At 32.7% G+C, this 26,084-nt stretch overlaps 1 protein-coding gene across 1 annotated transcript; it reads right to left on the reverse strand.

The window, feature by feature from the left end:
• LOC132747578 (epoxide hydrolase 4-like) lies at positions 1 to 25,616 on the reverse strand. The gene is made up of 6 exons (XM_060737001.1): positions 25,368 to 25,616; positions 19,390 to 19,514; positions 10,367 to 10,479; positions 8,609 to 8,777; positions 7,934 to 8,085; positions 1 to 1,458 (listed from the first exon to the last, which is right to left on the reverse strand). Exons 1-6 carry the CDS (start codon positions 25,572 to 25,574, stop codon positions 1,190 to 1,192), a joined length of 1,035 nt encoding a protein of 344 aa, XP_060592984.1. The 5' UTR covers positions 25,575 to 25,616; the 3' UTR covers positions 1 to 1,189.
• Between the last annotated feature and the right edge of the window lie 468 nt (positions 25,617 to 26,084).

The raw sequence follows: 26,084 nt of genomic DNA on the forward strand, positions 1-26,084 counted from the left end.
TTTTCTAAACAATGTGTATAAAATGCAGCTTCCTAAAGCCATAAAATATCATTTATTTGATATTTGAGAAGATAGAATTTCCCATTACATGTATTTTTTTCTGCTATACACACTTCTCTAAAATACAACTGACATATGATAGAATTTTGAAAATATTATGGCTCCCTATCCCCAGAAATCAATACACAGATTAGAGTAAAACACATTATTACAAGTGTCCTTTTTCATTTTAATGCCATGTTTCCATTATAATAACATTCCCTATAGAGACAGTTTACGATTCATGTTTCCGAAATAGGACCATTACTGGAGGTAGTGATAAAATGATATAAAGATGAATATAACTAAACATTATTTCATGTCAACTTAATATAACCTCGCCATTTGTAAATGATATCTCAGTACTAACAGAACTTTTTCTTTAATTTCACAGCGATATACCTTAGGAAATAGATAACAAAAGTGAGTGCATAGTTTATAGAATAATGCATGGTTCGAGTTCCAGTTAAGAAGATAATCAAGAAGGCCGATAGGCCTGAATGATTAATTACAAAGCATTTGAACAAAAACTGTGCATTATTATACTATTATGCACGAAAAAAATTCATATCTATTTCCATTCTAAAATGCTAATAAAAAGAGAATTGATAAAATTTGTTGAACTAAGTTAAGTGTATAATTAATTTTCCTGACGTCATTTGGTTTTTTGACATCATATTTTTGTACTGTGCATAATATATTATAATGTATATAATATATGCAAAATTAATAATGTTCCCGAAGCTTCAACTATCAAAAATATAAATGTCTTTAATGTTAAAAATTATCCTTTAACTTTTATAGAATAATTATGGCATCCTTTTGTTCCATTAAATTTCCAAAAAATATTTTCTTGTGAAATTGATGTATCAAAAGTATTCTTAAGTAAAAACAATTATTGAACACCTTGTTTGACAAACAATGTACATTTTGTATGTCTTAAAAGTTTCAAAGAAAATCAAATAAAAGAAATAAATTTTAACAAAACTTAAATGAAAAAAAAAAAAACATTTAATTCTAATAGTGTCAATAAGATGTTCAACTCTGTAAAACAGACAGCAGAAAACTATTAAATGGAAAAATTATAAAACCATTACAAAAAATAGAAAATCTAAGTTTTATAAAAAAATGTTAACAAAATAACAATAACTTATTGTTTTCCCTGCAAAAATTCTCTTATTGCTGCATTACATTCTTCAGGTTTATCTATCATGACAAAATGGTTGCTATTTCGAATGACCTTGACCTCTAGGTTAGTAACATACTCCCCAGCAAGTTCCGCTAACTCTGTATTCAGGGCTTGATCGGGGTCGCCCCAAATGACCAATGTTGGTACATTGATTTTGGTCTTACACTGTTGCCTTTGCCTGGATAAATTGAATGCTGCTCGGTAATAATTTACTGGACCGGTGAGTGCACCTGAAACAAAAGATATGAAAACATCTTTTACTCCAAAACCTGTGGCACAAACGTCTTGTCTCCATAACCAGTGCTAAGATGTTACAATAAGAAAATTGAAACAAGAGGGCCATGATGGCCCTGAAGTCGCTCACCTGTACATAGGCCCCGGGAGCAGGGCCAGTTTAAAGCCCGGGGCTTTTATTTGAACAATCTTTGTAGACAACCATTAGAAGATGTTTCATGCTAAACATCTAAGGTCTAGCTAGTTGGGATTTTTAAAAGAAGATTTTTTTAAGTTTTTTCTTTACACATATAGTTAAAAACAATGACACACCTGGGGCAGGGCCAGTTTTGACCCCAGGGCTTTTATTTGAACAATCTTTGTAGACACTTACTAGAAAATGTTTCATGCTTAATATCTAAACTCTAGCTATTCGGGTTTTTTAAAAGAAGTTTTTGCTATACTCGTATAAGGAAAATCAATGTCCCCCGGGGCGGGGCCAATTTTGACTCCAGGGCTTTTATTTGAACAAACTTTGAAGACACTCACTAGAAGATGCTTTGTGCTTAATATCTAAACTCTTGCTATTTGAGTTTTTTCAAAGAAATTTTTTCAATTTTTGCTATAGTTTTACACATATAGGGAAAATGAATGACCTCCGGGGTGGGGCCAATTTTGACCCCAGGGCTTTTATTTGAACAAACTTTGTAGACAATTACTAGAAGATGTTTCTTGCTTAATATCTAAACTCTAGCTATTTGGTTTTTTCCAAAGAAGATTTTTTAAGTTTTTCCCATACACATATAAGGAAATTTGAAAAATCAATGACCCCCAGGGCCGGGCAAATTTTGACCCAAGGGCTTTTATTTGAACAAACTTGGTAGACACCATTAGAATATTTTAGCAGGAAATATAGGAGTTTTTGGACCATTTTGAGGCAAAAAATAGGAGTTTTCAACTTAAATTGTTTTACTTACCAATGCTAATATAAATTATTCTTACTTTTACACATGCTGTTTCTACAATAAAATGTCTACCGTATAAGTTAAGGACACTATTAGCAGGCTGTCCAGCACCTTCCGACATAAAATTAGGGCGAATTTTAGGGTAATATTTCAGAAATTTTAGGGCTAAAATTAGGAATGTTAGGGCTAAAATTTGCAATTTTATAACTAAATAAACTAAGGTCCCAAAGGACCATGATGTGGGCTAACCTTTGCATATTTGACACAAAAGTAACTCACAACTCAAGCTCTAGTTTAGTTAGAGCAAAGGTGCTACCAGTGTGGACTTGCTGGTCAACTGCCTCCCCTGCGGAAATGGTCATAGTCAAATCATGTTCAAACCGTATTTTTTAAACAATGGCTGAACATGTCAAAAAAAACATTTTTTTACCTATGTTTTGGGAAATGTTATAACCACACGTGTCTAAAAGGAATTCTTATACAGTGAAATTTCTTGCACAATGCAGCTTTTGAATATGGACAAATGAAATTTTTTTGTACAAGTAGGAAGTAAAAAAGGCATTTGCCTTAGTACAGTCATTTGGATATGGGAAGCATCTATAATCAACACAAAAATTGCACATCAAAAAAGTTCATCACACAGACCCGCCATTCAATTGCAGTTCATCTAGATCACATAATTTGCAAAAATGTGTGTACATTGTAATTGGAAATGACAGGGCTGGGAATCAAAACTGCGTCGTATCCTACAAAATTAACGCCGCCATCTTGGAACGAAAAATGTATGTTTTTGTTTAAACTCTTTTTTTGTTGGAAATGACTGAAAACCAGATATATGTATTAACATGCTACACTATTTTCCACTTCGTTCGGTATATGTTGCTTAGACAACTATTTTTGTAAAACAAAAGTTATAGCGAACTTGCAACTCGAAGCGGAGCAGAATTTTTATGAAAATGTGTGGATACGACGCAGTTCATATTGCTGTATCTATCGTTTCTCCTTCAAATCAATTATATACTTGTTTCAGAGCTCATTATAAAGTTCAAAATATAATTCTACATCATTTACTAAAATTTCATTACAAAAAAAATGTTTATTTTGAAAGAAAATAATGATTTTTACGAAATAAAACGACGCAGTTGAAAAGAAAGTATGATACCACGCAGTTGTATTTTCATTGCAGGCTGCATATTGGTTTTAAACTATTTAAATTATGTGCTAGGTATGCTAATAACGTCCAACAACATTTCTTGTTTACAAAACTTAAGTCAAAAGCAGAGGTCACTCATTGGTTCCATAAAAATGGAAATGTAATACAATTCTATTAAGGCTGCATTTTTCAGTCGCATTTAAATACCCATCATAAGCATCTACAAATTCCGAAAAGCTGTATCAAATGCCTTATACATTGAAACACTTGAAACACAAGATCGCACACCCATATGACAACGTGTTCCAGTGTTGCCTTAGCATGCTTCTAAAATTGTTCCCGTGAGTTCGAAATGGGAGTGATTACTATTTTTGATTCCAGTGTAACCTCTCCTTGACCATGCACTTGTATTAATCAGGAATGACCTTTTAAAGAAAAAAAAAAGAGAAAAAAAAAAAGAATTACAAAATTTGAAAAGGTCTCTTGCTATCGGAAGAGAGCTATGCGCAAATTGCATGCCTACCTTTGTTACTTGTAGTTAGCAACAATTTCCGTCAATTCCGTTATTACTTATATCTTTTACGTGCCGATTTTATTGTATTCATTTTCTAATAATCGATGAGAACAGATGAGCGTTATCATTTAAAACTGAACATTAAATTTGTAAAATTATATTATAAATGGTTAAGCTACAATATATTTTTGCAAGTAGGTTATGCGTTCCGTTTTCAGCGCCGCGAAACTTTGCTTCTGATTTTGTCGTATTGCATGGCTTTATCGCCGATGAGGAAAGGTCTACGGAATGTATTTTCTATATTTGCACTTAAGTCTCATTCTTCTCCATTAAAAAACTTTAAATTTTCAAAATCGAGCTACATATGATACAACTACAGATTATTTTGTAAAGAAGGTGACCGTTTTGCAAAGGTATTTCACGCTGTGCACCGATAAATTTGATACAGATATAGGCAGACATGATCTTTCAACAGTATTGAAGAAGTTTTCACAATTATATTGAACAGAAAGTTTAGGTCAGATTATCGCATCGAATTTTCAACAGACTAGAGACATGGCATCTTAACATACCTTCATACTAAAGTGTGATTTTTATTTGATAATGAATTGCCTGAAAACTTAAACAAAATTAAGGTTTTCAGAAAATGACTTCACAGAGGATTACCCCCCGTTTACATTGAAAATTTCTCTGCTAGTCATATATACCGAAATAAGAAATATAAATGTTATTCTCTTTATAATTAATTCAAATATTTATTATTTAAAACTTTACGCCAGAAGTTAATAAAAAAGCTGCTTATTTTTACAGCTGACGTTAACAAATTTTGTTGAAAAAAAAAATCAGACAGGTGTGTCCGACCGTGGCCGAGCTGTTTATGTTTACTGAATTCAAATCACTTGAACTGAACTGCTATGAATTCGAAAACCTCCAGGTTCTTTTTATTCTTCCGTGTGGAAAACCTATCAAGCTAGTTTCAAAATGTCGATGGTTCTCTGCAGGTGCAACATTTTGCCTGAAATAATGCACAAAGGCGCACCTGAGGTCCTCGCCCTTAGTAAAGCTAATGTGTAGAGTGAAAGTTTGAAAACAAACCACAAAAAAGCAGTTATTACCCAGAACATGCAGAACCACAGTTAACTTAGAGGGTAGCTAGCCAACATAAATTCAAGTTAATAGATTTCTATATTTTTTGCGAAAAAATTAGGGATAATATTGAACCTACAGGAAAATATAAGAAATTATTTCAGATATTATGATCAATAAGGTAACATGTTCATGTTTAACTGAAAAGTAGCTTCCGCAACGTAAACTTTCAAATTAAATGTTATATTGGACATGACACAATGTATTCTAAATAATCAAAAAATTAGGGATAATATTGAACCTACAGGAAAATATAAGAAATTATTTCAGATATTATGATCAATAAGGTAACATGTTCATGTTTAACTGAAAAGTAGCTTCCGCAACGTAAACTTTCAAATTAAATGTTATATTGGACATGACACAATGTATTCTAAATAATCAAAAGCAACAGAACATTGCTATGCATCGCAAATGATCTGGGTTTTTTTATCTAGCGCAAGTGATTATTCCATAAAATAGAAATATTTTGCCAAAATTATCCCTGTTGAAAAGACTGCCAAAAATACAACTGCGTCGTATCATATTTTATTTTCAACTGCGTCGTATCATTTCGTAAAAATCATTATTTTCTATGAAAATAAACATCTCTTTTTAATGAAATTTTAGTAAATGATGCAAAATTATATTTCAATTTTTATGGTGAACTCTGAAACAAATATATAAATGATTTTAAGGAAAAAACAATAGATAAAGCAATATGAACTGCGTCGTATCCACACATTTTCATAAAAATTCTGCCCCGCTTCAAGATGCAAGTTCGCTATAACTTTTGTTTTACAAAATAGTTGCGCAAGCAACATATACCAAACGAAGCGGAAAATAGTGTAGCGTGTTAATACATATATCTGGTTTTCAGTCATTTCCAACAAAAAAAGTTATAAACAAAAACATACGTTTTTCGTTCCAAGATGGCGGCGTTTGTTTACATTTTGTAGGATACGACGCAGTTTTGATTCCCAGCCCTGATGAGCTTTATATTGCTGAACTGCCAAATTATTTTTGAGTGCAATTAATTATATGAGTCTGCCTTTTCCTAAATTGTACCATATGAATGAAAGAACAAGAATTGAATGAAATTGATAACTTTGTGGCAAAATAAGAATTTCTCCTACAAATCAAATCAAAAAGGATAAATAAGTATGAGGGAAAGAATTAATTTTTCAAAGTCTATGTTAACCCATTCAGTACTTTACAATGTTGTTTTGATATTAATATGCAGATTTAAATAAAAGAGTTGTGAGTAAACAAATTGTACATTAATTTTTGACAACTATTTATACATGTTTTTAATTAAGATTGTGTTACAACAGCTTCATAATGATCATTTTTAAATATGATATGATATAAATGGACCAATTCAGAAATTTGGATAAAATGAACAAACACAAAAAGATATTTGGAGTTGGCAAAACAGTGTCAAAATATTCCAGAATAAGTGGACTCTTATGGTTATGATTTGAGTTTCAGGACCATGATATGGTAGTATTTTTGCTGCTAACTGTCAACATGATAATCAACAACTGCTTTGATTATGAAATAGCAATGTTACTGAAATAGTCAAAGTAACTTTTAGTTAAAACGAAACCATTTCAATGTCATAAATTTTGAGTTGGCAAATCATGGCCAAATCATTTTTGACCATGTTCAAAACATGGTCCACTTAGGTATGTCCGTGATTATTTTGACAGGGTTACAAGTTATAAGTATAATTATAACAAAAGATAAAAAAAATTAGGAATTTCAGTGAAAAAAATAGGGCATATTTAGGAATTCCCTTTGAATTTTTCACTTTTTTAGGAATTTTAGCCAAACTGAAAAATATTAGGATTTTTGATATATATAGGAATTGGTTGACAGCCTGCTATATGCATATTTGGAAAATCAATGACCCCCTGGGGTGGGGCCAATTTTAACCCAATTTTAACCCAAGGGCTTTTATTTGAACAAACTTGGTAGACACCCATTAGAACATGTTTCATGCGAAATATCTTAGCTCTAGCTCTTTGGGTTCTTTAAAAGAAGATTTTTTAAGTTTTTTTCTTTTGGTTGCCATGGCAACCAGAGTTCTGCATGGAATTAAATTCTTTGAACAATTTTCAAAGGTGACCACCAAAGGAACATTCCTGTGAAGTTTGGATGAAATTGGCTTAGTGGTTTATGAGGAGATGTCATTTAAAGTAAAAGTTTACGGACGCCGGACAGACGCCGGACGGACGCCGGACGGACGCCGGACGAAAAGCGATCACAAAAGCTCACCCTGTCACTTTGTGACAGGTGAGCTAAAAATTAAAAGTGTTATAAACATCAACATATTTTTTCAGATGATCATAAAAACATAATTATGTAAAAGGTGTTTTTCATTTTTTTATTTTTTTTTATATTTTTATGTCACACTAACACAGCATCATATAGCAACTTTCCAGCTTTACTGGTGGAAGAACACCTCAGATGTTCTTCTGTGCATTATTTCACACAAAAATAGAACCACTGATACTCTGTAAGCTAGCTGGTTAGGTTCCTTAAATAAAATAACCCTTTTTCTTCCTTTTCATCTTATCAATTATTGTCTATTGTCTGGTAAACTTGGGTTTTTGGGGGAAATTAATTTTCAATTAAAAAATTAATTTAGAAATCTTTTAAGATTTAAGGTAAGAAAAGTCCTATTTTGGGCTTATATTTTAAGTTAAAAGAATTACTGCAGATTGGTTTACCTTTCCGTGCAAATGTGTACTTGTACGCCTCTATATCTTCATCTGAGGGCTTGTTGTTTTTAAAACTTTTAAACACCCTCTCATAGAACGACAAATCGTTTGATCTGATTATAAACTCTGGGACCCAAGGCACTTGAAATAAGTACATATACCTGAATAAAAATATACACAGATATAAATAAACAATTAAGGAATCAACGTTTCATGTTTTTATTGCGTAACTGTACAGTTTAATGATTTTAGACATCATCAGATACAAATGGTGTTGATTAAGTAAGGGGGAAAAACCTGAATGTATTTAGAATTATACATTAGGATATTCTATTGAGTCAGAGATTATTATTAGAGCTGATTATTGCCAAATAAGTTTTTCATTTCTTCTTGCCTCATTTAGAAAAAATGAGGCAAATAAATAATAATTTACATATTAACATTCTTTAAAGAGAAAATCTTTGTTCTTTACTTTCTCAGATAAATATTGAAATAAAATTTGCATAATGATAATATTTGGTATAAACTTCTCTTTACTAGTGATATGTTACTCTTGCGCCTAGAATTCAAAGTTTATTTATATAATATTTTTCTTAAAAATGAATTTTTATCAAATATTACAGGTTGTATTGTTTCCTACTTTTAAATGCTTTATGTGGAAAAATAAAGACATGAAAACATTACCATGATTTCTTAATTTGTGACCAATGTGTTCGTATATATTTCTGAAAGGTTGCTGGATGAGGACAGTTGCAGACGACAAGTTTATCAACAAGCTCTGGATACCGGCTTACAAATTGCCAGGCAACAGCGCCACCCCAGTCATGTGACAGTAATGTACAACTTGTATAACCTATAAATAAACATGATTTTTAATAACAATAACATTAACATGTATCATGAATAAACAGCATTATCCTCGTGGTAAAGGTCATGGTCATAGAATGTTTCTTTTTTCAGCAGCTGAAGTACAGGTTAACCTATTATTCTGCTATTTTGAGCACGGTAGGATTTTTACCATTTAGTGCATATACCATTCACTCCAAGGAAAAGAGTACCGGTAATATTACATGCTTTAAAACTTATACATTATAATTTATTCAATATACATTACTATTATATTTCTCTCACATCAATTTTTGTTAGAATATTTGCTCAAGCTCAAAAATAAAACCTCAAATATTTAACATTTCACTATAAAATAGCTTCACATTAAGTTATATGAACTTTTATGTGAGTTGCAATAACTGAAAACGGCTGTATATTTGAGATATACAAGTTAATACAGTAAATTCAAACCATTTATTGCCCATACAACTGTGCAATTACTGATATTAAATTTCATTTTATTCACTTCAATTGTTTATACTGTCCATTGTTTTATTCACATTAAAATTATTTCCGTCAAAATTTCACATTATCTTGATGAATTTATGTTAGATTTAATTAAGTTGTTTTGAGGTTGTTTTTTTAAAATTATCTTCTCAGAAAATAGATTACGTAAATCTATATTAAATTACATCATTCAAATGTCTATTTATCATACTATTCAAATTTTGCATGAAATTTTGATTTATTTTCCAACTTTGATTAAACTACAAAAGGTAATATTGGTTTATCTGACAAAAGCCTGCCAAAAAAATCATTAAAATCATTATTTTGAAGGTCAAAATGACTTTTTTCTTTAAAACTATGAAATTTAAAACTATGAAATTTTTATAGCATATAAAATCAACACCGTTTTCCTTTTGCTTAAGGCATTTTTAAAACTAGTTTATAAATATCTTCTTTATTAAGTTACAAATACTAGTATTTAAACACTATTTCCCAATTTTCAAATAGTAAAGAAGTTGTAAAGAAGCAGCTCATTATTTCTTCTTTAATTTTTGTACATTTTTTAACTTTTGGCAATAGATTTACATTCACAGATTATGACTAATGTGTCCTCTATGTATTGACTGGACATGGTATGGTATACTTATGACCAAAAAAGGACCAATCAGGTGACCAACTGACAGGTCAAGGGTACAGGAAATCGGATTTGAAGATGTAAGTCTATGCCATAAGTGTATGTAAAACAAGTGAACCCAGAAAGGCACAATTTTGACCCTAGTGACATGATTTATAAATATTTTGTTGAAGACCACGACAAAACCAACATAATGTGTTTGCGACCAGCATGGATCCAGACCAGCCTGCGCATTCGCGCCGTCTGATCAGGATCCATGCTGTTCGCTATCAGTTTCTCTACTTGTTATAGGGTTTGTAAGCGAACAGCATGGATCCTCATCAGACTGCGCGGATGTGCAGGCTGGTCTGGATCCATGCTGGTCGCAAACCCATTATGTTGGTTTTGTCATGACGCTGCTCATATTTTGTTGAAGACCACGAAATTATGATAGTTTCCAATTATATATAAAGCTCTGGATTACAATATTTTACCTAGTGCTGGTATAAGTTGTTGAATGTCTTTAGTAAGATGATCATATGAATAATTTTGATATCCGGACGGTTTATCCGAGTCGCCATACCCTCGCTGGTCTATAGCTACTACCCTGAAATTCAAATCAAATCATTTTATATGTATAACATTATATAAATTTATACACCAAAAATGTTCTTACTCTTCACCTGCTAAATTTGTGAAATGAATTTGCCCTACTTTAAATTTGGAACAGTCCATTCAAAGTTTTACAGATTTCGAAATCAAATTACAATACTGAGCTACCAAACTGCAGACATGCAGATGGGCCATGCTTTTTATGGGTAGCAAAGGTTAATTTTGGATCCACCAGGTTATTTTTAAAGGGTTAAAGCAGAACACCCACAGATTTGTAAACAAATTTTTCAAAAATGTTAACTTTAAATCACTTAATATGTATACCTGACAACATTTTTGATAATAAGAATTTTTGTTTTCAAAAAAATTAACAAGAATCTGGAGGCCTGCTGCTTTAAAACAAACTAATTCTTAAAAAAATAGCTTCTATATTGCTCAAGGGAAGTAACTGTTTATGATATGTGTGCAATTAAAATAAATGTAACAAATATAGTGGTATTTTTATGGGCCACAATATTTTTAATAGCTACATGCATGACTAGGCACAGATATTTTTTTCCAAACATTTTAAATAAATTCCATGTAATGCATACAAAAGAACTTTATAGCAGGCTTTCTGAGATTTATCCTTTGCATCAAACTTCATGCAAAAATGCCATTAAGATTGCAAATATTAAAAATATTTTTAATGCTTAGCCTGTTAGTGGCAAATAATTCTACCTGTGTGACCAATGCAGCCTATTAGTGGCAAATAATTCTACCCATGTGACCAATGCAGCCTGTTAGTGGCAAATAATTCTACCCATGTGACCAATGCAGCCTGTTAGTGGCAAATAATTCTACCCATGTGACCAATGCAGCCTGTTAGTGGTAAATAATTCTACCCATGTGACCAATGCAACCTGTTAGTGGTAAATAATTCTACCTATGTGACCAATGCAGCCTGTTAGTGGCAAATAATTCTACCCATGTGACCAATGCAGCCTGTTAGTGGCAAATAATTCTACCCATGTGACCAATGCAGCCTGTTAGTGGCAAATAATTCTACCCATGTGACCAATGCAGCCTGTTAGTGGCAAATAATTCTACCCATGTGACCAATGCAGCCTGTTAGTGGCAAATAATTCTACACATGTGACCAATGCAAAGCAAGATCAATCCATGCTGCCTGATCATTATTTGCACTGTTCACAGTTCAGTCAATATGTATATTTTAAAATAGTCCCTACAAACGATGAATGGTTTTGTCCGGATTTAAGTGATGCAAATTCCATTTAAGATTGTGTTTAGCATGGTGACGTTTATGGCAGCAACTTTTTAAAACACACTCATCTTCTGCATCATTAACATCATGCAAAAACATTGCTATTTCAAATATCTTAACATTTGAAATAAAAAAAAAAATTCTGGCGGAAAGCAGCTTTAAGCAAAATTAAAATAAATTAATTAGAAACTGTCACAGTTAAGACATTTATATGTCGCAAACCAATTAAACCATGTTTTATGATGTAATAGTCTTGTCTTAAAGACGCGTGTCTAAAGATGAGCCGAACTATTTCAAGAAAATCAAACTTAAGAAAAAATTTACTTCCAGTAAGATTTTAAGAAAGGTAAATAATTTCAAATTCAAGTAACAATTTACATGTTTTGTGCGATTAAAGGCTTTTTTTTGCAGTATCTAACACCATATTTTTAGTGTGTAACAAATGCAATAAGGGCTATTTTTGCATATTTTGACCTCTTTTTGGTTATTTGCGTGGATTGTAAGTGCAGATTGCCATGTGTAAATTACTTTCTATGTTCACCTCACAATATTTTACTTTTAAATACTTTTTTAAAATTTTGATAAAACTTGGCATGAATCTGGAGGCATGCTGCTTAAATCTCAAGAACTCATATTTCATTAACCCTTTACTTTCATATGGCTTTTATTAAACATTTTAGTCCATCCTCATCATCAAATAAACAATTAAAAGCTTATGAAAGCAAACATTCTAATTTCCAATTTTGTTATTGTTGTTGTTGGTTTTTATCAAATGGATTAGCGGTACTCAAAAGGTCAAACAGTACAAAACACTTAACTCTAACAACTACTAGTATTTTATAGTATCTTGTAAACCGTTTATTTCTGAATGCTGATCAATGCAAAACCAAGGTGTGGGGGAATACTCAAGGTGTGAAAGGAATTAAGATTACAACCACAAACTTGCTTCTTTCAATCAAACAGGAGTGGTAGAATCATAAACTAGCACAAACTAGGCACACATTATCAGTTGGCTTATCTACAATAGATAAGATATTATCAATATGATTTTACTAACATAAATATATATCTCCTCAAAAAAAAGCAAATATATTTATATGTAAAACATAATAATTTTATCAGTTTATGGCATAATAATAATTTAGGGAGTTCAGGTATTTTCAAATTTCATTTCAAGAAAGTCAAGGTCAACAAAAATTTGATTTTGAAAATTTATCCGCATCTTCAATAACTAAAGTACATTGCTAAAGGGCAGGATGTGTTAAAATGATTTGTTGCCATTTAATATACAATTGTTGGTATTTAATTCATAATGACACTGTCAAGGTCAAATAGTGTTAAGGTCATATGGTGACCTTCCAGCTTTGCTATTGATGGAAGAGGTGTTTATTCCAGGCATGAATGTAAGCTAGCTGTATAGCTTCTTCACAGCTGTATAGCTTTTTCACATGAAACAATCTAGGATTCAAAACTACAGAGGTGAGGGGTAAGTGGATCAAAGAATGCATTCAAAAGTAACAAAAATAAAAAAATATCAGAATAAATGTTCATATTTACAGGCCTAACTTTTCATAGTTATTTTTTCATCACAGAGCTGACAATATGGGATAAAAAAACTTTTTGGTTGTAATGAAATACAACTGAAAATGGGCATAGTAATTCTGTTATCTTCACAAAATACATGTACATCAAGTTTTACTTGTATATTCCTTCTTATAATTGGAGATACATGTATTTGTCATATACATGTATACATTTATAAGTATTAGGTGTTAAAAAGGGGGAATAACTCTATCAAACTCAATGATTTAGCTGCCCTTGTCTTCAACTTGAAGAGATGTTAATTAGAAATAAGACATAGATTCAATGCAATAATGGGATTGTACAAGGCACAACTTTGACATGGATTCCAATGTATGGGTAAGTAAAATAATTAGCATCTTAAACAGGTGTCGGTACAAACCAGAATATCTAGCTTGTGGGCAACAATTTACAGTGGTAACAAGGCTTTGCCAAGTTGTTCACTTAACAGTTTTACAAGTGCCAGATATTCCAATCTGTGACGACACCCACTGTATGATTGTTTTTCTTGCAATATATTTTGATAAGAAAAATATACAAAAACGAATAAGATCGATAATAAATTATTATTTAGCACTTTTTCTCAGTCAGAGGCTTATCAATTTATACTCTCATTCATAATAGCAGAAAGACATCATTCATACGCAAGAAACTCATTGATTAAAAGGCGCTAGATTGATGTCAATTTGTCATACTGCTCCCTCTATTCTTTGAACTGTCAACCAAGATAATAAAAAAAACATCAGTCTGAAAATCTTAAATAAAATGGGAGACAAAATTGTAATAATCACTTGGCTTTACAACTAGTATAAAATCAGATACTCCCCCCCCCCAATTCTGCACTATCCAGTATTTTGATGGTGGTTCAATTTTAAATTTGTTTTATTACAACCCTCGCCATGCTTTATATTTTTAATCTTGTCCATTTTTCGATCAGGAAACATATCTGTTCATCAATTATAGGGATATATATTTTCAAGCAGCGTAGACCAAGATCAGACAGCACAATTGGCACTGATCCTGATTGCCACTGGTGACATGGGTAAAATCTCTGACCTCCAGCAGGCTAAAAGTTAAATCACTTATAACTGGTTTTTCTTATTTAAAAAACAAGTCATTGGTTGATACAGCACTTGGTTTATACAGAATTTATTTTAGTTTGATTGTGTAGGAAGCTATAAGCTTATAGATGCACTTTCAAATCAGCTCCTGGAACCAACCAGTACTGTGTAGTTTCTTGCTCAAGGAAACAACGACATGCCCCTAATAGGGTTTGAACCTGTATGGCTAGCAATCATTAGATTACTAGTCCCAGGTGTAAACCACTTAGCCATGCCGCCACTTGAATTAATGATACAGTACCTACAGTACAGTCCAATATCAGTGAAAATAAAGGCAAGTTCAAACATAAAATAAGATTGTTTGAATTTCTATCACATTTCTGTGAAATATAACTGACATTGACAAAAAAAAAGTTGAATTTGAAATTAATTGAGGGCCAAAGTTCTGCATGTGCAATGTATCCAGTTTGTTGCTACCTAAACTTCAAATCTAAAGAGATATGACAAACACAAGAATGAATAAATCATAATGTAGACATTTAATCACACCTTTAAAACATAAAATTGTGAAATATTTCTCAATGTATCATTTTAAATTGATTTATAATGTGTATCGTCTCACAAATAATAAAAAAAATTTAACAGTTTTTTTGACGATCAAAAATTACTTAAATATCCATTCTGTCAAAATTTTACATCCTATAAAATGCAAATTTGTGCACAAGCATAGCATAAAAATTCCATATATTGCGTAATAAAATATAAAGAAGATGCAAAATATAATTTACGTGCGCACGAAAATTTCATGCTTTAATGACAAGAATGAAATAAATGATAAGATAAGATCAAATCATAGTTTTACGAGGATGCAAACAAGATCTTATTAATAAATTTGATATATGAAATAATAACAAGCATCACTGTTTCAAATATAAAGGATATAACGTATCCAATGCTCCTACTTTCTACCAATTATTATTGTTATTATTTGGAATGTTGCCAAATAAAACCATATCATTAATAGGCCATTCCTGTAACTGTAACAGATAGGTCATGCCTGTAACTGTAACAGAGAGGTCTTGCCTGTAACTGTAACATATAGGCCATTCCTGTAACTGTAACAGATAGGCCATTCCTGTAACTGTAACAGAAAGGTCATGCCTGTAACTGTAACAGAGAGGCCTTGCCTGTCGCTGTAACAGATAGGCCATTCCTGTAACTGTAACAGAGAGGCCTTGCCTGTAACTATAACAGATAGGCCATTCCTGTAACTGTAACAGAAAGGCCATGCCTGTAACTGTAACAGATAGGCCATGCCTGTAACTATAACAGAAAGGTCATGCCTGTAACTGTAACAGAGAGGCCTTGCCTGTAACTGTAACAGATAGGCCATGCCTGTAACTGTAACAGAGAGGCCATGCCTGTAACTGTAACAGATAGGCCATGCCTGTAACTGTAACAGATAGGCCATGCCTGTAACTGTGACAGAGAGGCCTTGCCTGTAACTGTGACAGATAGGCCATTCCTGTAACTGTAACAGATAGGCCATGCCTGTAACTGTAACAGATAGGCCATGCCTGTAACTGTAACAGAGAGGCCATGCCTGTAACTGTGACAGATAGGCCATTCATGTAACTGTAACAGATAGGCCATTCCTGTAACTGTAACAGATAGGCCATTCCTGTAACTGTAACAGAAAGGCCATGCCTGTAACTGTAACAGAAAGGTCATGCCTGTAACTGTAACAGATAGGCCATGCCTGTAACTGTAACAGAAAGGTCATGCCTGTCATACCTCTAACAGATAGGCCATGTCTTTAACTTTAACAGATAGGCCATGCCTGTAACTGTAACAGATAGGCCATGCCTGTAACTGTGACAGAGAGGCCTTGCCTGTAACTGTGACAGAGAGGCCATGCCTGTAACTGTAACAGATAGGCCATTCCTGTAACTGTAACAGATAGGCCATTCCTGTAACTGTAACAGAGAGGCCTTGCCTGTAACTGTGACAGATAGGCCATTCATGTAACTGTAACAGATAGGCCATGCCTGTAACTGTGACAGATAGGCCATTCCTGTAACTGTAACAGAGAGGCCATGCCTGTAACTGTGACAGATAGGCCATTCTTGTAAACTGTAACAGAGAGGCCATGCCTGTAACTGTGACAGAGAGACCTTGCCTGTAACTGTGACAGATAGGCCATTCCTGTAACTGTAACAGATAGGCCATTCCTGTAACTGTAACAGAGAGGCCTTGCCTGTAACTGTGACAGATAGGCCATTCATGTAACTGTAACAGATAGGCCATGCCTGTAACTGTGACAGATAGGCCATTCCTGTAACTGTAACAGAGAGGCCATGCCTGTAACTGTGACAGATAGGCCATTCTTGTAACTGTAACAGAGAGGCCATGCCTGTAACTGTGACAGAGAGACCTTGCCTGTAACTGTGACAGATAGGCCATTCCTGTAACTGTAACAGATAGGCCATTCCTGTAACTGTAACAGAGAGGCCATGCCTGTAACTGTGACAGAGAGGCCATTCCTATAACTGTGACAGAGAGGCCATTCCTGTAACTGTAACAGATAGGCCATTCCTGTAACTGTAACAGAGAGGCCATTCCTGTAACTGTAACAGATAGGCCATTCCTGTAACTGTAAACAGATAGGCCATGCCTGTAACTGTAACAGAAAGGTCATGCCTGTAACTGTAACAGATAGGCCATGCCTGTAACTGTAACAGATAGGCCATGCCTGTAACTGTGACAGAGAGGCCTTGCCTGTAACTGTGACAGAGAGGCCATGCCTGTAACTGTAACAGATAGGCCATTCCTGTAACTGTAACAGATAGGCCATTCCTGTAACTGTAACAGAGAGGCCTTGCCTGTAACTGTGACAGATAGGCCATTCATGTAACTGTAACAGATAGGCCATGCCTGTAACTGTGACAGATAGGCCATTCCTGTAACTGTAACAGATAGGCCATTCCTGTAACTGTAACAGATAGGCCATTCCTGTAACTGTAACAGATAGGCCATTCCTGTAACTGTAACAGAGAGGCCATGCCTGTAACTGTGACAGAGAGACCTTGCCTGTAACTGTGACAGATAGGCCATTCCTGTAACTGTAACAGATAGGCCATTCCTGTAACTGTAACAGAGAGGCCATGCCTGTAACTGTGACAGAGAGGCCATTCCTGTAACTGTGACAGAGAGTCCATTCCTGTAACTGTAAACAGAGAGGCCATTCCTGTAACTGTAACAAATAGGCCATTCCTGTAACTGTAACAGAGAGGCCATTCCTGTAACTGTAACAGATAGGCCATGCCTGTAACTGTGACAGAGAGGCCTTGCCTGTAACTGTGACAGAGAGGCCATGCCTGTAACTGTAACAGATAGGCCATTCCTGTAACTGTAACAGATAGGCCATTCCTGTAACTGTAACAGAGAGGCCTTGCCTGTAACTGTGACAGATAGGCCATTCATGTAACTGTAACAGATAGGCCATGCCTGTAACTGTAACAGAGAGGCCTTGCCTGTAACTGTAACAGATAGGCCATGCCTGTAACATAACTGTAACAGAGAGGCCATGCCTGTAACTGTAACAGAGAGGCCATTCCTGTAACTGTAACAGATAGGCCATGTCTGTAACTGTAACAGAGAGGCCATGCCTGTAACTGTAACAGATAGGCCATTCCTGTAACTGTAACAGATAGGCCATGTCTGTAACTGTAATAGATAGGATGTGTATGAAACTGTAACAGATAGGCCATGTCTGTAACTGTAACAGATAGGCCATGCCTGTAACGGACAGGCCATACCTGTAACAGATAGGTCATGCCTTTAACTTTAACAGATAGGCCATGCCTGTAACTGTAACAGATAGGCCATGTCTGTAACTGTAACAGATAGGCCATGTCTGTAACTGTACAGATAGACCATGCCTGTAACTTTAACAGATAGGCCATGTCTGTAACTGTAACAGATACATGTAGGCCATTTCTGTAACTTTAACAGATATCTATCTATCACCAAGATATGTCAAGCCCCTAGTGGAGACATAGATATGTAAGATACATGTATTTACCTTTTTCACTGCCTTAAAGATGGACACCAAAAAATTTGAATACCCATCCCACTCACAGTATCGTCCATTAAAATACCAAAATCATGTGCCTACCTGTTATTTAGAGCATATTGTCACCTTAGTGCAATTACTGGTTAACTCCTATTTAATTTAGAAGGACTTAACATTTTACTGCACTAAGGTGTTGACATTTGATAAATATTGATTTAAAATGGTATTTTTGTCATATATTTTGTTTGAAGCTGAAATAAAATGTTAGTGAATCTTTAAATTATTTCCATCCCTGAAAAAATTATGTTTTATAATTATTTCATATTAAAAGAAAAATTAGCGTCAATCCGTTATAGTAGTCCACTATATTCTTAGAAATATCCCTGGAAAATACATAACAATCTTCTAATTAGTAATCTGGCATCAAAAAGGGTTAATTTCTATTGTACATAAGAACTTCAATATACATGTATTACCTAATAAACGCCTCTGAGGTGTAACATTTTCCCAAAGGGGGACATTAATTTAAGTACAAAAACAGTTATACTGTTACATTAAAATAAAGAGGTATTAATTGAAAGTGGCAACTGAATTACCAATCTAACGTAAACAAACTATTTTTGTGTTATTTCTTGAGGATTATAACTAAGTCCACAACAATTTTCAATTTTGTTGTTTTGTGTGTTCTTTTAGGACTCTGTTTTTTTTCTATTCTTTATGTACATGTACTGGAGGCGCAGTGCTGTGTTAAAATTATTGTTAAATTTCTTGGATTTATTACAACCTGTTATCTTCTTTGTTAGTCATTTTTTTTTCCAAAAAGGGTAGAGGAGAGAGGCATTTATTCTGGGAGATGGTTAATATTAAAGAATATATGGTTCTGAAGATTTTTCTGATGAATTTATCATATCTGATTTTATTTACCTGTAATCTTTACTGAATTCTCTGATTTGGTACCGCCATGAGTACCAAAACTCTGGAAACCCATGCAGACATAACATTAGAGGCTTACTTTCATCTCCACATGCTATATAGTGCAACTTCACCTCCTGTAAATAAACCGTATACATAGAACAACTTCATCTCCTGCAAATAAACCATTTATATGGAACAACTTCACCTCCTGTAAATAAACTATATACATAGAACAACTTCACCTCCTGCAAATAACTCATATACATATAACAACTTCACCCTCTGTAAATAAACCATATACAGTGAACAACTTCACCTCATGTAAATAAATCATATACATTGAACAACTTCCCCTCATGTAAATAAACCATTTACACAGAAATACTTCTCCTTCTGTATATAAATTACATATAGTGCAATCTCCCCCTGTAAGTGAACCATTAGGCATTCACATAAAAAAACTTAACCTCCTGTAAATAAACCATTTACAAAGAACAACTTCCACACCTGTATGTAAACTACATATGGTTCAATTTCACCTCCTGTGAGTTTACCATATATAATGCAAATGAACTTTCTGTAAATAAATTATATAAACACACAACAACTTCCACTCCAATAAATAAACCATATAAATTTGTACATGTACATAAAACAACTTCCTCTCAAGTAAATAAACCACAATGTTCATAGAACAATTAAACTTCTCATCCAATAAGCAAATCATATTCTTCATATTTAAAAACTTCTTCCCCTGTAAAAGAACAATAAGCATATAAACCAAAAACATATAAACAATAAACATATAAACCATTAACTTATAAAAGAAAGCAAACATATATAGAACAACTTCCATCTCCTGAAAGTAGATAGATCATGAACCCCATGTCAGTTATCCTATATTCCTGAGTGCATGCAATCAGTGCCAAAAGAAGTAAAATATGGAATAGAATTTTAGGTTATAAATTAAAGTGCTTAAGATGCTAAGCAGTGACAAGTGAAAATCAATCAAAGATACAAGCACAGTCATTGAAGTGACAGAAAAGCATTCAATCAGTTTAAAGCTTTCAATGTGAAAAGATATTTGAAAAATAAAATGCACATAAACTTCTAACCAAATAAATACATTATTTTCAGCAACAATTTAAAGATCTACAAATGCTGAGAGGGTTCTTTTACCCAAATGAGCTCCACTTTGCCCCAACCATTCAGTTTTACGTAACACCAACACACACAGTACATGTCATATGGCTATATACACCAGCTATACTGAAGGGGGTAGACCTCAGGTGACTGTCCACACATTATTTCAGGCACAAGCAGGCACCAGAGTAGAACCACTAACGGTTGTATTTTATAAAATAGCTGGATAGCACAAAAAGGGAGTTAAAATCTAAAGCAGTGATAGGGGCGATGATAGAGAATTGATGTATAGATATAATGAGAAATTCTTAAATATTTACAATTGCATAGTTCTGTCAAAATTTTTATAACTTTAAACATTCTATTAAATCAGTCAAATAGAAATAACTAAATTTGTATTAAAATTTTATTTACATGTATTGAAAAACACCTGATGAAGTAGTTTGTTATACATGAATCGTTAAATACTGTATACATTGACCGACAAAAATGACATTTTTAGGTTAAGAAAATAACTGAGGTTTAAAAGTATATTATGCTTATATATGAACCACTTATATATACAAACCCAATTTATCAATCAAAAATACTGTCAACATAAACATTTTGTAAATAATTAAACAGTTTGCAGCTTAAAACTTATGCATTTCCCGCAATACATGCACATTGTAATGCTTCTGATCGATTTAGGCTAAAAAGTTGACAGAAGTTAAATTTTAGAACGCCAGTTGTAAAATAAGTTTAAGACCTCATTCTGAGCGAAGTTTATCTTAAACATTATTCATTTAAACACTTGATTGTGAAAAAAGAAAACACTCAACTAAGTGACTTGAGTCTCTTACTAAAAATAACCAGTACTGGTGTCATAATTATTAGGAGGAAACAAGGTTGTGACCCTAGAATGACTGGGGCCCACGATCCACGTGTTAAAAGGCAGGGACAACTTAATCACTAGGCCACTTCTCCCCTCTAAGTGTGTGCCAGTTTGTCCTAGTTCTGTGACCTTTTAACAAAAGACTTGGGTGGTTTCTTTACAATCAAGTTTAAATAAATAATTTTAAGATAAACTTCGCTCTGAATGAGGCCTCCATCTTAAACTTATTTTACAACTGGCGTTCTAAAATTTAACTAATCAGACTACTTTTTTGTCTTAATCAAGCAGAAGAAGTATTGTAGGTATGTGATGGATCAATTGAGATCCTAATGTCTGGTTAATCTAGTCACTGGGTTATCTAAATGTTTGGGTCTGTGTTGTCAATCAATCAAGGTTAATGGGATAATAAAGAAAAAAACGTGGCCATTCAGCAGCTTATCAGTAACAGCCTTAAGTTCAAGGTTGTTACTTTATCTCAAATGCTATATATTTCAATTCATTCAATAGACTTTGTACCTCTATTAAAGTGCGCTCATGATTTGCATTTAAAAACAACAGGAGTGTATCATGAAGCAAACATGAAACCTTGGTTTTGTACAGCTATCAGTAAGTTTCAAATTAGAACAACAAAAAAGTAGTACTATAAGGTGACCACTATACAAAAATAAACTAGGACTAGGTAAGAGTATAATTATACACTGTGTATGTCTCTTTCTTTTAAAAGTGCATGGGCCTTTCTTTACATATCTTTGGTTTAAGAAGTCCATTATTTTTTCCAAAATATAACAAACAGAGCAACAGAAAAAGCAACATTATCAAAGTGGGCTGTGGAAGGCAATATCTTTCAATATTATATTATAACCATTTCATCATACAATCATCCTCATTATCTTCCGTAATCACCTCACTCTTCATAGAGCATAATCGCCATGAACAATATCAGAAATATCATACAATTTTAATGACTTTTCGTCAGTTTCAGTTTTAGTCCAATTTTAATAACCTGTCATTTATGCACATGAAGTACAGCGATTATTTTATCCATCCAACTTCCCTCACTGGTTTCTAATGATTTTACGAAAATAAATAGGAATTTGTACATTTAATAAAATATAGAGTATAAATTCCTATTTATTCTTGAAAAATACAATTTACATACTTAAGCTAAAGCTAAGCATAAGTATTCCAAAATCTAATAGTTTGAATATTTGTGCTAATTTAGCCTAAGTTAAGGTATGTAAATAATCATACTTACATACATGACTAGCATAAAACATTGGCCAGTACACATAAATCATCAATTACGATTTCAGCATGGACAAATTACCTACAAATCATGGAAACAGCGGCCAACATTATATACCTATCATGTGCTAATAACAATAATAATTTTCTGATAATATTTTCTTCATTATCCTATATATTGCTATTGTAAACCAGTGGCTGCAGTAACCAAAGAATCTGTACGAGTTTATGTAAACAGTACAATGTAAGCAGTGCGAACTAACCACATCACATAGTTTATACAATATCATATTATAAGTTAATAGTTTATTATTCTACGCTACAATGGTCTGTCATGAGCTTGACAGCCGCTGTAACTAAAGTGTACTCAGCCGTCTTTCATTAGCTGAAAAAGTTTTTACACAAATTACTTTAAATTGTTGTTGTTTTTTTTGTAATACGGTACATAAATTAAAATTGTACACAATTTAAACACTTGTTAAATGTGTTTGCTTCTTTCATATATCTTAGTTTACAATGTTAACATGTGCCAGAACAAATTTTATACACATCATTTTTAAATTGTTTTATGATAATCCATGCAACAGTATTGTTTTCTTGCATGGTAAAAAAAATTGAACATGTAAATTTTTACTGAGGACAGATATAAAATATTACAGATAAATGATTCAATAAAGACAAAAGGACAAAAAATATATGTGTCATTGATTCAAAGTATTCATAGTACTTTAAGCTCACTAAATTTTTGTGCTATATTCTAAATGCATCTGACACAAATAATTTATTATTAATAATTAATTCTCAAGGTCAAGCTTCAATTCATGCCATTTCATCCACGAGTAGGCATAACTGTGAGGGGCATATAGTTCTAAACTAGTGAACTACCTGGCCATGAAGATGTCTTAAAATGATAAATCATTAAAATGTTGTCATCTATGTAACGGTTGTAACCATGTTATGAATTTTGATTTTTTTCTCATAGAAAATTGTAAAAGTTCATCTAGTCTAGCTGTTAGTTACAAATCTTTCATACCAGATGTTTAATACTTTCAACATTTATTTTAGAAATTTAATTAAATCTTTCCCTGGAATAAGATAAAGCTGTTGAAATGACATCTATAAACAGTTTCCATCTAGTTTAAACAAATACCAGAAAGATGGGCTTCTGGAATTATCTGATAAAATAAACACTACAGTATAACAATGTTTCTTGCATTAAATCCCCTGTTTTAAATACAGTTTCCTAAATTTTCCCTGAATTACACATAGAAGTACTTAAACTATCTGTAATTTTCAGAGAGGGAGGATGGATATGGGGTTCAATATTAGTAATATAATACAAATAATTGCTAATGTGGTGCCTTTAATAAATAGAAAACTCGATAACTGTTTTAAGAGCATCATAAAATTTGACAGATAAATTACCATGAGGATTAAGCCAGTCTTAAAAAGAAATTTATGAGCTGAAGAACCATAATCACTTGCACAATGGAAGAATATCAGTTGTTTTTCTTAGTCATTGATTTTTCCACTTATACACGTGTCTGTAGAGAACAAAAAAAAAAGCTCTGTTTTTATCATATAAAATATATAATAAAGTTAAAGTCACAGCTAGGGTCATCCAATGAAATATACAGCAAGGGACTGGTTAAATCTAAAACCAATTTGACATATTCATGATAGAGCTAATTATATCAAACATAGCTTGAATTGCAATTAAATTTGTGCATTAATTAAAATACATGTATCAATTAATTATTACAACTTTATTAATTTACAATTAGATCAGGATTTTTTTCTTCTAAAGACTGTGCCATTTATGGGATGCTTCCCATATGGTTTTAGACGTCTTTACAGTATAAATCAAGCAGTTTTCCCTTAAATTTCAATTGACATAAAGTTTTTCTTCCACTGTTGCATTACGTTCCACTAAATTTGAGGTCATGGGCTACAAGTATCTGTGAGAAAAAAAATATTTGTAGATGTATGCATTTTAAACAATTTAAAGTTAATTAGAAACCAGACAAAACAACCATTACCAGTAAGTAAGTTGTATAGTACTGAGTAGTAACAGTAGACCCTTGCACTTAATAAATTTATTTGGCTATATCCTGGATTAGACCCCCGGGGTCTAAACCAGAAGTATATACATGTATTAGGTTCATTCCGTTTTCTTTAGTGTATTATATACAAGTTTTACTACTGAAAAATATATAGGGGTCTAATCCAGGAGATTGCCATTTATTTTGGAATTTCTAGCAAATTTATTTATTATTATTATTATTATTTTAAATATTTGTTTATAAGTTTTGACATTAAACATATTCTTAATATGTCTTACACTTAGTAAAACTGGTAAACTATGAAAATGTGGGGATATATTGCTTTAATTTGATGTATGGCAACAGGCTATTTAAAAGCAAAAACCAATCTTTCATGCTACGCTATGCACAATATTATTATAAATCATATCAGTAAAGTTTAATAGCCTAAGGGACACATTGTATATAGAAAGATAAGAAAATATTATTCTCTATATTAAAGATATACTCTACTGTACATGGACATAGAGAACAAAAAAGAACTTTGCCTTTATAAAGTTTATAATTTACTACATTACTGTATTTACTGCTGCACAATATTAAAGGGTTTTTTTTCTAAATTTTATAAGATAATCAAATTTTATATCAACTTAACTACTCTGAGATTTTACTTAAATACGCACCTCTAAGTGGATAAATCCATGATTTCCAAGGCTAGGATCGTTCAAACATGTTGGCATAACCTTTCTTTTATTAAAAAATGTTCCCTTTACAAATTTTATTGGTGAACGTAAAAACAACAAAAAAGTTCTACACAAAAGAAGAGTTGCAATAAAATATCCTATTATATTTGCTAAAATTACTTGAACGAAATGCGCGAATTTTGCCATTGTGCCTCCGTTGGTAAACCAACCTAAACTGAAAGTACAAAGTTCATTAATCGGATTGTCTCGATTTTGAATACGGAGTTATACGGAAATACCCGATGTTTGGCGAGAAATTGTCTATATCTCGTCTGATCAGCCGGTAGAATTAACATACGGTTTTATGAAAGGAACGGAACGGAGAGTGTATAAATAAGTTTAATATCTAATGTCTGTTGTATCTAGCATTGGCGATTGGTAATATATCATGACATATCATGTTCACGGAAATGGTCATTTTCTTACACAGCCTTAAGTGAAAAAAATAAATTGAATGCATAAAACTGTATCAAAAATTGCTTGATAATACAGTTTGTCATTCACATTTGTAATCAAAAAAGGTATTTAAAAGGACAATAATTTATGTATATATAAATACCGTTTGAAGTATTTGACATTAAGTAGCTAACCATGAAAATAAAGAATACATGAAGAAAGAAATGTCAAAAATACGAAGTTATAAGTTACAAATTTTGC

This window comes from Ruditapes philippinarum, unplaced genomic scaffold (assembly GCF_026571515.1).
Source record: "Ruditapes philippinarum isolate M1 unplaced genomic scaffold, ASM2657151v2 ctg3553_1_1_1_1, whole genome shotgun sequence".
NCBI lineage: Eukaryota > Metazoa > Mollusca > Bivalvia > Venerida > Veneridae > Ruditapes > Ruditapes philippinarum.

What these genes read in the sequence shown, in the direction of transcription:
- LOC132747578 (XM_060737001.1), bottom strand. Translation starts at nt 25,574, where the DNA reads ATGGCAAAATTCGCGCATTTCGTTCAAGTAATTTTAGCAAATATAATA. An exon ending in ATGGATTTATCCACTTAGAG is followed by an intron (nt 19,515 to 25,367) that starts GTGCGTATTTAA and finishes GTTTATTTACAG; the next exon opens with GAGGTGAAGTTGCACTATAT. An exon ending in GAATTCAGTAAAGATTACAG is followed by an intron (nt 10,480 to 19,389) that starts GTAAATAAAATC and finishes TTTGAATTTCAG; the next exon opens with GGTAGTAGCTATAGACCAGC.